This window comes from Pseudophryne corroboree, chromosome 3, assembly GCF_028390025.1.
Source record: "Pseudophryne corroboree isolate aPseCor3 chromosome 3, aPseCor3.hap2, whole genome shotgun sequence".
NCBI lineage: Eukaryota > Metazoa > Chordata > Amphibia > Anura > Myobatrachidae > Pseudophryne > Pseudophryne corroboree.
The window spans coordinates 456,989,733-457,004,426 of record NC_086446.1 but is presented as its reverse complement, the minus strand read 5'-3'; the positions used below and the strand labels follow the sequence as shown (position 1 = coordinate 457,004,426).

General features: G+C 45.5%; 1 protein-coding gene across 1 annotated transcript in view; it reads right to left on the bottom strand.

Moving 5' to 3' along the window:
* Positions 1–14,694, bottom strand: part of LOC135057306 (G2/M phase-specific E3 ubiquitin-protein ligase-like) — an 89,283-nt gene that overhangs the window by 44,412 nt on the left and 30,177 nt on the right. Inside the window, exons 5-7 of the mRNA XM_063963197.1 lie at positions 5,299–5,423; positions 3,950–4,115; positions 995–1,101 (exon numbers count right to left, since the gene is read on the bottom strand). Of these exons, the coding sequence (XP_063819267.1) occupies positions 995–1,101; positions 3,950–4,115; positions 5,299–5,423 (398 nt within the window). The remainder of the gene's footprint in view (positions 1–994; positions 1,102–3,949; positions 4,116–5,298; positions 5,424–14,694) is intronic.

Here is a 14,694-nt window from a genome sequence, read left to right as displayed (position 1 = left end):
ACATCAGCTCCTCCGGTCCATCTCTATGACCGAAAGGTGAGACTGCCTAAAAAGACACGAGTCCCTGCAAGCGGGGACTCACATTACCTGTCCCCCCATTTCCTAGCTGAAATCTGGGGTCCCCAGGGAGCCAGCTAGCAGAGCTCTGTGGTGCCCGCTGGAATCACCAGTCCACTTCCTGGGAGTTGAAGGCGCAGCAGCACTGGCATCCTTAGGACAGCCTGGCACTGCTTGCCCTAAGGAAGTATAACTGAAAATAAAACATAAAATAAAAGCTTGAGGCTGCTTAGAAGCAGCCCCACTGTTAAAGGTGCATCTGGCTCCTGCCAGCACCAAAACGAAACTGGACAGCCTGAGCTAGGGGCGGTGTATAGGGGGAAGGACCGGAGCATCCTGGGAGATTAAAAGATTAACTATTTGGTGCCCGGTCCTATCCAACCACCTGCACCCCAATGTCTTCCCTGCGGAGACTATGGACCCTGAAGAAGAAAATACTTCTGACATTACATTAATATAAAAGGCAAAGTAAACAAATCAGGAAGTGAGCTTTCACTTCCTTGTTTAAGCTATGCAAATGTGCAGTTAATGTCGGCACCAGTAGCTTATCTATAATAGGAGTAGGGGGGCCCACACTGCACACCTTGCACCCATTTCAGTTACTTATCTTCTCTCTGTCCTGCTGCCACCTGCACCTTTATATCACTGATCTCTTTGGAAATATGGCTCTGGCATTATGTTTCTGAAGTCATCACCAGTCATATGGCACTGACACCATATTTACAATCATAATGTCATATTATTGCACATGTGCAGAAGACAGGATGCAAAATACCAGAGTCTGTGTGATGTTCAGTGCATTTGCCAGTGTCTTTATTTTCTGGGATGAAGGAGCCAATGGCAATCTGTACATTGGCCTCCTCCCGTCTTAAAATACCCCATGTCGTCACGTGTATATCAGGGTTCTATTTTAAATGTAAATGAAATTGTTATATACCTGTGTGGGATGTATATGCCCATACGAAGCAACTCTTCCTGAAAATGAGTCAGATTTTGACATACAGGACACTTTAGATGGTATTTGCCTGCATTCAGTGCCTGCATCTGTAATGTAAAAAGTTATATTGAAATACAAAATATATATATATAGTCATAAAGCAAAAGTTCTGCTCAAGAGCAAGGATGCGCAGGTCAGATTAATTTCATGGAGAATACGCATGTGTCATTCACCTTCATATGTAAAGAGCAAACACAGTTATTATAGACATGTGCACGGCACCCTCACATGCAACGCCAAAAGCAGAATCATAGCCCCAGAGCTCTGCTCAGCCAGTGGTACAAGATACGACAGCGATCACCCCACACACACATGCAGATGTGCTGCTGTTCATTGGCTAGTCCTGCCGAACAGGCCCACATCCAGGCGCTATGCTCGGCAGGAAGTACAGTATATGTGCAGCAACGTTACAATGAGCCGGTGTGGGAATACAGAGAGGAGCAGGCTGCAGCTCCACCATCCTAACTCAATGAGGGGAGCCAGGAGAGGAGGGTGCTGTACACCCACACCCACTGAGGACACGGATGAGTGCTATGGACACTGATGAGGATGCTGATGTGGGGGCTGGGGATGGTGCTGCATGTTGAGGATGGTGCTGAGGGGTTGAGGACAATGATGAGGGGCTGAGGAAGGTGCTGTGGACACTGATGAGGAGCTGAGGAAGGTGCTGTGGACACTGATGAGGGGCTGAGGAAGGTGCTGTGGACACTGATGAGGAGCTGAGGATGGGGCTGGGGTGCTGTGAACACTGATAAGGAGCTGAGGATGGGGCTGAGGAAGGTGGGGAGGGGCTGTGTACACTGATGAGGAGCTGAGGATGGGGCTGAGGAAGGTGGGGAGGATGGTGCTGAGGGGCTGTGGACACTGATGAGGGGCTGAGGAAGGTGCTGTGGACACTGATGAGGGGCTGAGGAAGGTGCTGTGGACACTGATGAGGAGCTGAGGATGGGGCTGGGGTGCTGTGAACACTGATAAGGAGCTGAGGATGGGGCTGAGGAAGGTGGGGAGGGGCTGTGTACACTGATGAGGAGCTGAGGATAGGGCTGAGGAAGGTGGGGAGGATGGTGCTGAGGGGCTGTGTACACTGATGAGGAGCTGAGGATGGGGCTGAGGAAGGTGGGGAGGATGGTGCTGAGGGGCTGTGTACACTGATGAGGAGCTGAGGATAGGGCTGAGGAAGGTGGGGAGGATGGTGCTGAGGGGCTTTGTACACTGATAAGGAGCTGAGGATGGGGCTGAGGAAGGTGGGGAGGATGGTGCTGAGGGGCTTTGTACACTGATGAGGAGCTGAGGAAGGTGGGGTGGATGGTGTTGAGGTGTTGTGGACACTGATAACGGGTTGAGGGCTGAGAAGGTGATGAGGATGGTGCCGAGGGCCTGTGGACACTAATAAGGGGCTGAGGAAGGTGCTGTGGACACCGATGAGGAGCTGAGGAAGGTGGTGAGGATGGGGCTGAGGCGCTGTGTAATCTAATCTAATTTACAGTGTGTTGTAAATTGCTGTTAAACTTAGTCTTATAGGTTTTTGTGATACTTACCCCAGAGGGTGTCACATTAGTACCGTGCCATCTCTCCTCCCCTTTACCTCTGAGCTATTAGGGCCTGATTCAGATGTGGTTGCAGCAACTATCGCTGATGGTTACATGGAGGCAGCAGCGATATCTCTAATATGGTAATGCAGCTGCTTGCATTAGTCATCTGACCTGACCCTAGGACGAGGCATTGGATTACCTGCGACACCATCGGCTGGCTGCGTGGGGTTGTGCATGCCGGCCTCCACAGATCAAACAAATAGGCCAGGAAATGTCCATCTTCTCACAGAGACCCTGGACTTGTCACTCCCCCACAACAGCGGCAACACACCTCTGTATGGAGAAACAAAGTCTATCGCCACCCCCTACAAGCCCCATACAGTCTGCTGCTGATCTGCATTTGATGTTGCAGACCTGTACTGCACATGCACAGCATGAGTCTGCCACGTGTGCTAAGTAGCGAACATCGGTACTTTGCGGCATGCGCTGCATTGTTCATTTTGGCACCCATTAGACATTGGTTCTATACATACCCTAACTACATCTCAGTGTAATTCTATTGTGCTGGAGTGCTGCTTATTGAACAGCATTGAAATATTCATCTACCTGGATAAATAGTGATCAAAGGCTGCAATGTGTCATACAGATAGAAGGCAACTTTTATTATATGTGCTCATGGGGCTAATCCGAAGAAACGGTCTGCTATTAACCATACAAATCCCAGTTGTTTAGGAATCTAACAATGTCTGCTTTATATGCTGCCTATTCCATGGAGTGCTACTAAATGTATTTTAGCAACTGTTACTTTTTACATTGTGGCAATTTATATGTAACCACTCAGTTTTTTATTGATACTGTTATAGTGGTTTCAGCCTTTGTTCCTGCATTTGAATGTACTATTTTTGGGTAATTTTTGCATAATATAATAAACCAATTTTTTACTGGTCTTTTGGTTTAGTTTAATGTGAATACCTAAGCGCAGTTAGTCCATGTTCAATCTGTGTTGCATATCCGTTGGGACCTGTATCAGTGGATGGCATACAACCACCTCACCTCATTCGTCTCCTTGCTTCCATTCCATCCTAGGCCCTATCCCAACAGGTGTTGAGTATCTTCATTCCACTAAAATTGCCCTCATCAAGGTCACCAATGACCTCTTCATGGCCATATCCATTTCTATATTCCTACACAGCAGCATTTGTTACAGATGACCAGCCACCTTTCCTTCAAACCCAAAACTCCATTATACTTTATGACTCAACTTTCCCCAGGTTCTCCTTGACCAACCACTACTCCTGAGGTAATTTTTCAAGATTTTTAAGAGCCTGTCCTGATGAAAAGTAAATAGTAACGTATAGCTTACCTGCAGACAAGTCCTATGCAGCCATGTGTTCTTACAGCAGGGACTTTTTATCACCTCATGAGCAGGAGCAGGTGTTAGCTCTTCCAAGCATATTGTGCATACACTGAGATTTTCCTTTGGTGTTTTAGTTATTTTTTGAACAGGCCGATGTTTTGAGCAAAACGATCTGTATGGGGATAAAATATAAAAGAATAAGTTGTGAGTAGTTCAAATGAAAAGTCAATAGACACAATGTAAACGAATGTTCCTGTACATGCTTGTATTATGTTTGGGACTGACATAGCTGGAATGATGACCATGTTACTTCACTAGTATACACTTAAGGACTAACCCACCCAACAATATATTTTTAGTTAACATATCTCCTTCCCCCTAACACATTCATAGGATCTCAAAGCCAGGACTCTATCTTCTTGTCCCAACATTGACCATTGGGAAAAGTTCAAATCTGAACAGCACTTTGGAAGTATGTAATATAAATGCTAATTGGCTGGAATTGGTTCAGCTTCACTGTTAGCAGCTGACACAGTGCTGTTTGGACCTCCTCTCCTCCGGGCTGCTCTCTTCCTGGCTGTGCACTTGGAGAGAAAAACAGTTGTAGCATCCTGGTATGGAACCTTCTGGATGGAGTTATCTTTTATTAGAAAAATATTATAAATGGAGGTATGTGGTTAAATTAACAGCTGTCGGGATCCCAGCGGTCAGGATACTGACACCAGAATCCCAACAGCCAGGGAAATGCTGACCCAAGCCCGGTATTCCCACTCGGGTGATGATCCACGCCACCCAAATAATAGTGTGGCGACCAAATGTCGCCACCAGGCACGAAGCGCATCGAGCACAGCTAGCCCATGAGGGGGGATTCAATTGTTATCGCTTCCTGATCTCCTATCTAAAGTGACAGGAGATCAAAGGGGCAATTTTAAACTGATGCTGGTTATCGTGCCCATTTGTGTCGGGTTTAGCTGTGTATAAGCAGCTAAACTCGAATAAACTAATGGACGCGATCACAAAAAGTTCCATTTGGGTGCCCAAACAGGTCATTTTTCTCACATCTCAACTCACCACCCTGGGGAGGGGAGGATGCAAGCTGCAATGCTGATGCTGCCAGCTGATAGCGCTCAACAGGAGCAACAATTCAATAGGTCCAGCAGGCGCGCAGAAGAGACCGCTGCCGACTCTAACAGCTGAATTCCTCCCATAAAATTATATAACTAATATATATCTAGCAACTAGTTTATTGTGTAACAGCATCTCCCGGTATTAGGTGATATTCTAAGAAATGCCGACTTAAAGGACCAGGAAGCTTTAGCTATAACAACATACTTAAAATCAAATGGATAACTTACTGAAACTGCTTGTAAAACTGGAAAATAAATTCATTCTCCTGGCCACAAGGAAAGTGAACAAGTTGTTCACAGGTTTTAATGCTGCAGTGTATTGAAGCACCTCTTTTTTTACATATTGTGCAAGGCTGTAAAAAATTGAAACAAAAAATTACAATACTGACATAATAAGAACATTAATAAGATAAAGAGGTTCCCCACTTTATCTACTAACCACCTTCTGGTCTCCCCAGCAGGAGAGATAGGAAATACCAACTCTAGGGGGCAAATCTAATAGCCTGTGTGATGTAGGCATCAGCAAGTTTCTGGCGAGTTTCCCAGAATTTTAAAGGGCAATCAATTAAAAGAAAAACTCACCCCTCCTACATAGAGAGCAGCACTAAAAGTAACTGACAGAGGTTGTACCAATGGGGATTATTCCGAGTTGATCTCTAGCTGCTGTTGTTTGCTGCGTAGCAATCAGTGAAAAAAATGGCTAATCTGCGCATGCGTATGCACAGCAATTCGCACGCGCGTCATATGGGTACGTAGTCCTTTGTGGTTTTGCACTGGTTCTAGCAACGATTCTGTCAAAGTCAGAAAAATATCTCTATGAACACTACCATATTTGCACCTCACACAGGTCCGTGCTGCGCATGCGTACGCTCTCCCGTACGTGCGCATACTCACAGTCGCGGGCACCCGCAGGCGCACGGTATGCGTATTTACGGTAGAGTTTATGTGATCGTAGCGTGCGACTCAATCGTTACATATTTTCACTATATAATGTATTTTGTAGATCATGGTCCCTTTGATAGATTCTGAAAGTTTGGTTAATATAGAATGTTCGTGAACAGAGAAATCCCTCTTTGTTTGATACGAAGGGTCAGACAGGAGTAATACAGTGGTGTTTAGTACCCATCGGAAGAGTATTTAATTAGCAATATTCCGGTGTTGGTTTGAAGCAGATTAATCGCTCGTGCGAATAGTTATGGACATAAGAAGTTTATGAACATTTACTGTATTTGCACTTACTTATCCATGCGGCGGGAAACCCAGTTTCCCTCCCACCTGAGCTGTTGGAAATAGTCACGGCCCACCTGTATGAATCAACCTATGACCTTTTGTTATAATGCGAGGAGGAATTCCTGTGTCCAATGAACAATGAGATTGTAGGGACCATTGAATTGTATTGTGTGTGGGGCATAAATGGACAAGCCGATCACATCCAGCTCTCACTCTTCAACGGTTATCATTGCTGAAAATCGGGAGCTGGATGTCCAGAGTAGTGATGAGCGGATTCGGTTTTACTCGGTTTTACTCGGTTTTACTCGGTTCTCAAAACGGCATCTTATTGGCTCAGGGATGTCACGTGTTTTGGATAGCCAATAAGATGCCGTTTTGAGAACCGAGTAAAACCGAGTAAAACCGAGTAAAACAGAGGCGCATGCGATCGTTTCCTTTGTGCGTAAGTTTTCTCCGCAACTATATTGATCTTCTTGTTATTGTGGGCCAATTTCTCTCTCTCCCTCTCTTCTCCTCTTTCTCTCTTATTTTCCTTTAAATAGTAATTGTATTATATTTCCTGTGTAGTTATCTGGTTAGGTAGTCTATGTTATATTGTAGTGTATGATTTGTATTTGTATTAATTCTTTTGCAAGTATATCATTCATAATATATATATATATTAGGCGTTGGACCCTAAGCCCAGGTATCTGTGTATTTCTTATAGTGTTAAGTATTCTCAGAGCGTCGGTGACGCTCAAACAGCTTTTGAGTAGATAAGGTTACACTGTGTTGCATCTACACCCTATCTCTACACTAAGGTTTTACAGCATATTGCATTGTTTATGGTTTAGATTTAAAGGTTTAACATTGTGAGCGTCGGCGCCGCTGGTGATCTCCTCGTGGTCCCGAGCGTCCGCTACGCTATAGCGAATCATTACGTTAGTCAGCAGCCAATAGCGTGCCTGCCTGTGATCTCTTGGCCGTGAGCGAACGTGACGCTTGAGCGTCTCGACTACGGCTAAGCGATTGTTACGCAACGAGCGTACCCTTACGGTACTTCATACGTAAATAGCGTACAGTGTTCTTAGACCTCATAAAGGGTTTTATATAAGATAAATATTCGGCTTTATCAATTGGCGGCTCGCCCGTCCTTCACATATCTGCACTAGGTAATTTCAGCAGACATTATCCAGCAGCAAAGGGCGGGAGATCATATTCCTCGTAGTGCTGTTTGGATAAGCGTCTGCTTCGCTTAGTAAAGGGTGCTGAAGGAATCCGGGACCGGAGGTAAGAACAAAACGATAGTGTCCTTTTAAAACTGTTTATTTCTGTCTTGCGTACACACGCACGCATATCTGCATTTCTTTTCATTCGTGTATTTTCATATATCACTCTCCTGTTTGCCATTTTATAATTGATAAAACGTGCTAAGAGAGTTGTTGCTATTTCATAGTTAAAGTGTAAAAGTAAAGGGATAAAGTATAAAGCACACGCAGCTCTACCTAAAGGTAAAAAGAGAGATTGGTGTGTTGCGCGGTAGACAATCGAGGATCATCTACATTGATAAACGTGTTAGTTGTGTTACGGTGGACATTGGCTTTGTGTACACGTGTCTCTAACAAAGGGCTGAGACTCGCGTACGCAAAGGCCGACGCACGCAGCGTAAATTACGCAACGGAGCGTCTGGGTACGCCCACGTAACTCAAGTCACACGATAGTGTTGATTTTTAAGTAATGCAACAGGCGATAAGTAACGTAGCGCAACAGGCGATAAATAGCGCATCAGGCGATAAATAGCGAAAATTTATTTTAACATTCGAAATTTAAATTAATAGATCCTTCTCCTAATTTGTAACACATCTGGTCTAAAGAGAAATTTCTGCGCAGAAATAGAAATAGAAACAAAAGTGTACATGTGGTGAGTGAGTGTTTTTACATACAATTTTGAGGTTGAACCAAAAGAAATCATCGAGTTCTCGTGAGGTACATACGTGTAAGTGACATGCACGGTGGCTAGGGAGGCATCCTTGGTTAAACAAAAAAAAAAAAAAATTTGAGCATTAGAGTATAGCAGACCAGGAGGTCATACTGTAACAGACCAGGAGGTCATAGCAGACCAGCAGGTTCAGGTACAGCAGACAAGGAAGTCCGCTATACAGTCCACAGGCACAACACCTAAAAGGGTTGGTGCAACACCCATATAGGCCATACAAGCTCTTGCTGAAGGAATTCGCAGCCGCAATTTTCGATTCCGCTGGTCGCTCCGTACATAAGATTAGTTGCTTATGTGCTGAACGATTGTACCGCACGTAATTGTGTGCATTAGTAAACCTGACCGGTACTATTTGTGTACGAAGGTCATAAACGCTATTTGTACATTCTGACGTGATTTGTGTAATTTTTTATTTTTACAAAGGGAAGTTCGCTGGTCACTCAGGAACTATCCAACAACCGATACTTGCTGGGGAACGCGCCCCAGTAAATAAAGGTTCACAGGGGCCCTAGGTTGGGTACAACAGCTCTGGATACAGTGATTGTGTTACTGGCCAACGTGGGCGAGAAGTGAGTGGAGTACTCGGTAAACTTCACCGCCAGCCTGCCCCGGGCATCTTGGTTTTTGTAAGGGTTCGCTGAAGAAAAGCAACACCTGCAAGTTATGGGGGCCAGTTGTTCAGGTAGGGGGCGATCAACCTCGGTTCGGGTTGATTTAGTAAACCGACCAATCGGGTCGGCCAGGTATGTAATGTGTGAAAAATACGGTTCACACACAGAGGTTTTATGTGATGAATGGGAAAGAATGACTGTACATGACGGGGAGAAATTCCCAAGAATAGGTAGCTTTAGCCCAGAAGTGTTACTAAATCTAAGGAGAAGGATAGGTCTTATTGAACCAGCAAAGAGACGGATCAAACATTATGATTGTTTAAAGTTATGGCAACAGGAAAGTGAAATGCAAAAAGAGCTAACTGACATATCTGACTCTCATCTTGGGAGGAGAGATGTGGCAACGGAGAGGATTATGGTTGCGGAGAAAGGCACAATGTTGAACAATAAAAACGCACTTAGCAACTGTAGTATAGATGATAAGAATAAGTGTAATAAACATAACAATGATAATTGTAATACTGTTAAATGTACAACTATTAACCCGTGCAAGTTGCACCCCATGTCAAACTTCCCTCAGGAATACGAGCAAGAAAGTGAACTCAACACGATGTCGGCACCTCTTCCAGCAGCCATCACACAAGACATCCAGGTGGACGCGACCAAATCGGTAAAGGCAATAATCAAACCCCCTAACGGAGGGTCAGGTGAGGTCGTGTCCACAGGTACGTACAATGTTGTATATCACGCACAAACAAATGTACCCCATATTGTAAGACCAAAACAAGGTGATGTAATTGAGTTTAGTCCTGTCAGGGTGATCACAGTCCCCAATGGGAAGACTGACGATCAGGGAACCATTCCCGTCCAGGACAGTGCAATGCGCTGTCCCTGGTCCCGGACCGAATTGAGATCAATTATGTCCGAATTTCCTGATCCACGGAAAAATCTAGTTGCATGTCAAAGGTTCATTAAAGAACTAGGAAACTCAACAGAACCCACCAACAAAGATTGGCGGACAGTGCTGAGGGCATGTTTGCCCTCCGGTGTCGACTCTGCAACATTTATTACTGATTGCCAATTAGACACAGAAGTACCTCAAACGGAGGAACACAATCAGGAATGTATTAAGCAGATAAACCAACAGTTGGAAGTATATTTCCCTGCCGTTGTCAAGTGGAATGAAATCTTCTCCATAAGACAAAACGAAAGGGAAAGTATCTCCAGTTATTTCAATCGAGCACTGCAAGTAATGGCTAGGAACACTGGGATCACAGACATCAAAACATGCGCACAGCATAGAGAAATAGCGGTTAAGGTATTAATGAATGGTTTAAAGGAGGTATTGAGTACAAGGGTACAGACCACCAACCCAAACTGGAGAAATATCTCAGTGGCCGCATTAAGAGAGGCCGCTATTGATATTGATCGAAATATCACCAGATACAGAGAGTCACAAAGTGATAAATTAATGGCCGCAAGTATACAGGCCCTAACCACAAGACCACTCCAGCATAAGCCCCAAACCCCTGCGAGAAATTTAAATGTGGAAGTCTGTTACAATTGTCATAAAAAAGGACATTTTGCGAGAGATTGTAGATCAAGAGGAATACAAAAGTCATATCAATCCCCTAGACAACAACATAACCATGATATCCAAGGAAGCAGGGAAGCACAGGGAAAGCGGTTGATGGTGATGAGCATCCGAGCGTTTGAGGAGGCATCAAATCAACCAAAACCTCAGGTCACTGACACTTGGAAGAAGCCCCGGGTTTGTTTTATTTGTAAAAGAGAAGGGCATTATGCCAGCAACTGTAATAACCCACATAAAGTCAGACCCCCTAGACCAAGAAATGAGCAAAATTAAAACACACGCAATTATAAACAGGGACCATATAGGAAGAATTTTGAACCACACCCATAATGTGCAATCAGGAAAGGTGATCATTAGGACTAATGGTAAGCCTGAGGTAATAGTTAATAAAATTGGGAGGTCATTCCCTGAAGACACAGGAATGACCGGGTGAAACGTTGTAAATGTATCTGTGAAATGTTTCTTTTTCTCTCTCCCCATCTCTGACGAATATTGGTAGGATTCAAACATTGCATATATACTTGGTCTTTGCAGAAGTCTACCAAACCCCAGCATGACCTATCCGCATCAATGTATTCTGGCCAGATACAGACAGTGGAATATGGAAGTGCTGGGGGGAGGGACTGCGCAAGGAAACCATTAGACATGTAGATATGACAGCCTGATGATCTGACAATGTTTTAAAATGTTTTAAAATGTTTGAAAACTGTTTGTTTGAAAAATGTTTTTTTTTCCTGTTGTTGTTTATTGATGTGTTATGTTATATATATACATATATTGTCACAACTGAGGGCCTGAGCTGACGGGAGGCAGCCTCAGTTGTAGGGGCTGAGATGTACCGGAACCTGGGAGGTTGTATCAGACCCCTGGACATGTAAGTAACATGAATAATAACTGCCCGAAGGCGTGACCACGACAACTTGGATAAAAGTCAATGATGTTTATTATGACAACTCCGCAACACAGCAGCAGTAAAAGAAAACGTAAAAGTCAGCAAAGAATAAATACAGTTCCTGGGTACTACAGGATGGCAGGAGCCACAGGGCACTGGTAGTGTGAGATAGTTCTTATGATCTTCTAGATGGAAAGTCCTTACCAGGCCCGACTGTAGCAATGGAGATAACCCAGGATTGTGCCAGCTGGTGCTCCAGGAAAAGCTGGGTTGCTGAAGATAAAACGGCTGCTGTGGATACTGGCTGGAACCAGACTGTTGTTAGCACGGAGTGGATACTGGCTGGAACCAGTTAAATAATAAATGAACTTGGGAGCGATGAAATATGAACTGAAATGTAGAACTTGAGAGCGGAGAAATAATAATACCGGTGGAGAGTGGTAAAGTGTAGAAAGGACACCGGCCCTTTAAGGGAAGCTGTACTCTGCTGGAAGCTGAGCTGGAAGCAGGTAATGTTGTAGCTGGAAACAGATGAATCCACAATGGATTGGAGAGTCAGGCTACACCGCAGGTGGAATGCTGGTGCGGGTCTCTATGGTGGAAGTCTTGAGACAGGAGCTGGAACCTGGAAGACAATCACAGGAGAGAGACAAACAGGAACTAGGTTTGACAACCAAAGCACTGACGCCTTCCTTGCTCAGGCACAGTGTATTTATACCTGCAGCAAGGAAGGGATTGGCTAGGCAATTATGCAGATTAACAATACTGACAACAGATTGGAGGAAATGATCAGCTGACAGAATCCAAGATGGCTGCGCCCATGCAGACACTTGGAGGGAAGTTTGGTTTGTAATCCATGTGGTAATGAAAACAGTAATGGCGGCGCCGGCCACTGGAGACAGGAGACGCCAGGCTGACAAGTGCACATCCAACCACGCGGACACAGCGGAGGCCGCGGCTGACGTAATCGCCACTCTGACACTCTGCATGCAGAAGCTCAGGGACGGCGGCGGAGGCCGCGGGAGACGCCATGCCAGATGTAATAAGGCGTTACTGTGACAGCGTCTCAGAGAGACAGGAGAGGATGCAGGAATGTGAACATTAGGATAACAGATGGGATCCGGTCCTGGAGCGCTGAGCCAGCCTTAGGAGGCATCTGATGGGTAAGAAATGGCGTCCAGATACCCGGATCGTGACAGCACCCCCCCCTTTAGGAGTGGCCCCAGGACACTTCTTTGGCTTTTGAGGAAACTTGGAATGGAATCTCCGGACCAAGGCAGGAGCATGGACATCAGAAGCATTGGTCCATGAACGTTCCTCAGGACCATAACCCTTCCAGTCAATAAGATATTGTAGTTGACCGTAACGGTGACGTGAGTCCAGGATCTTGGCCACTTCATACTCAACGCCTCGTTGAGTTTGGACTTTCGGAGTTGGAGGAAGTGAGGAATGAAACCGATTCAAGATCAGCGGTTTCAACAGGGAAACATGGAATGTCCTGGGTATTTTTAAGAAGGGAGGCAACTGGAGTCTGTAAGCAACAGGATTGATGACTTGTTCAATCTTGAAAGGACCGATATAGCGAGGTGCAAACTTCATACTGGGAACTCTTAACCTCAAATTCTTCGTGGATAACCATACCCGATCACCCACCTTGAGAGCAGGAACTGCTCGACGCTTCTTATCCGCAAACTTCTTGTACCTGAACGATGCCTTGAGCAGAGCTGATCGTACGCTCTTCCAGATATTGGCAAACTGATGCAAGGTGATATCCACTGCGGGAACAGAAGTTGCTGGAAGCGGTTGGAACTCAGGGACTTTAGGGTGGAATCCAAAGTTAGTGAAGAATGGTGTTGAAGCAGATGAAGAATGATACTGGTTGTTATGACAGAACTCGGCCCAGGGAAGTAATTGAACCCAGTCATCTTGAGAGGAGGACACATAGATGCGGAGGAAGGCCTCCAAGTCCTGATTCACCCTCTCGGTTTGACCATTGGTCTGAGGATGGTAAGCCGTGGAAAACTTTAGCTTGACTTGGAGGACTTGACATAAACTTCGCCAGAATTTGGCTGTGAATTGAACTCCTCGATCTGAGATAATTTCTTCAGGAAGACCGTGGAGTCGGAAGATCTCTTGTATGAATACTTGAGCCAACTTGGAAGCTGACGGAAGACCGGTGAGAGGAATGAAGTGTGCCATCTTGGTGAACCGGTCAACTACCACCCAGATGGTATTGAACTTGTTGCACATGGGTAAGTCTGTAATGAAATCCATCGACAAGTGGGTCCATGGTCGACGGGGAACGGATAGTGGAACCAGTTGCCCCGCAGGCGACTGGCGGGATACTTTATGTTGGGCACACTTTGGGCAAGATGCAATAAACTCCAAGACGTCCTTTTTCAGAGTTGGCCACCAATAGGACCTAGAGATAAACTCCAGGGTTTTTTGGATACCTGTATGTCCGGCAAAACGGGAAGCATGGGCCCAATGCATGAGCTTCTTCCTTAGCATCGGCTTCACAAAACTTTTCCCTGATGGGGGCGTAGAGTCCATCCCTACCGTGGAGAATGCCAACGGATTTATAATAGGATGCTTGTCTGAAGACTCTGACTCATTTTCTTGCTCCCATGAGCGGGAAAGGGCATCGGCCTTGCGATTCTGAGAGCCCGGACAGAACTGGAGTTTAAAGTCGAACCTGGAAAAGAAAAGTGCCCATCTGGCCTGACGAGGGTTGAGACATTGTGCGCCCTTCAGGTATAAAAGGTTCTTGTGGTCTGTAAGTATGGTGATTGAATGAGAAGCTCCCTCCAACAGATACCTCCACTCTTCTAGAGCGAGCTTGATGGCTAGCAACTCCTGGTCGCCAATGGCATAGTTGTGCTCAGCTGGGGAGAACTTCCGGGAGAAGAAACTGCAAGGGTGTAAATGGCCATCTTTAGCCCTCTGAGATAACACCGCTCCTACTCCAACGGAGGAGGCATCCACCTCTAAGATGAAAGGAGAGTCGATGTCAGGCTGTTTCAGAACAGGCGCAGAGATGAACCTTTGTTTTAAAAGATGAAATGCTTGCATGGCTTCTTCAGACCACTTGGACGGGTTAGCACCCTTCTTAGTGAAAGCAGTAATAGGCGCCACAATGGTGGAAAAGTCTCGTATAAACTTTCGGTAATAGTTGGCGAACCCTAAGAACCTCTGGACCCCTTTGAGGGTTAAGGGTACCGGCCAATTTTGGATTGCTTGTAGTTTCTCAGGATCCATCTCTAGTCCGGAACCGGACACAATGTACCCTAGAAACGGAATGGACTTGACTTCAAAGACGCAT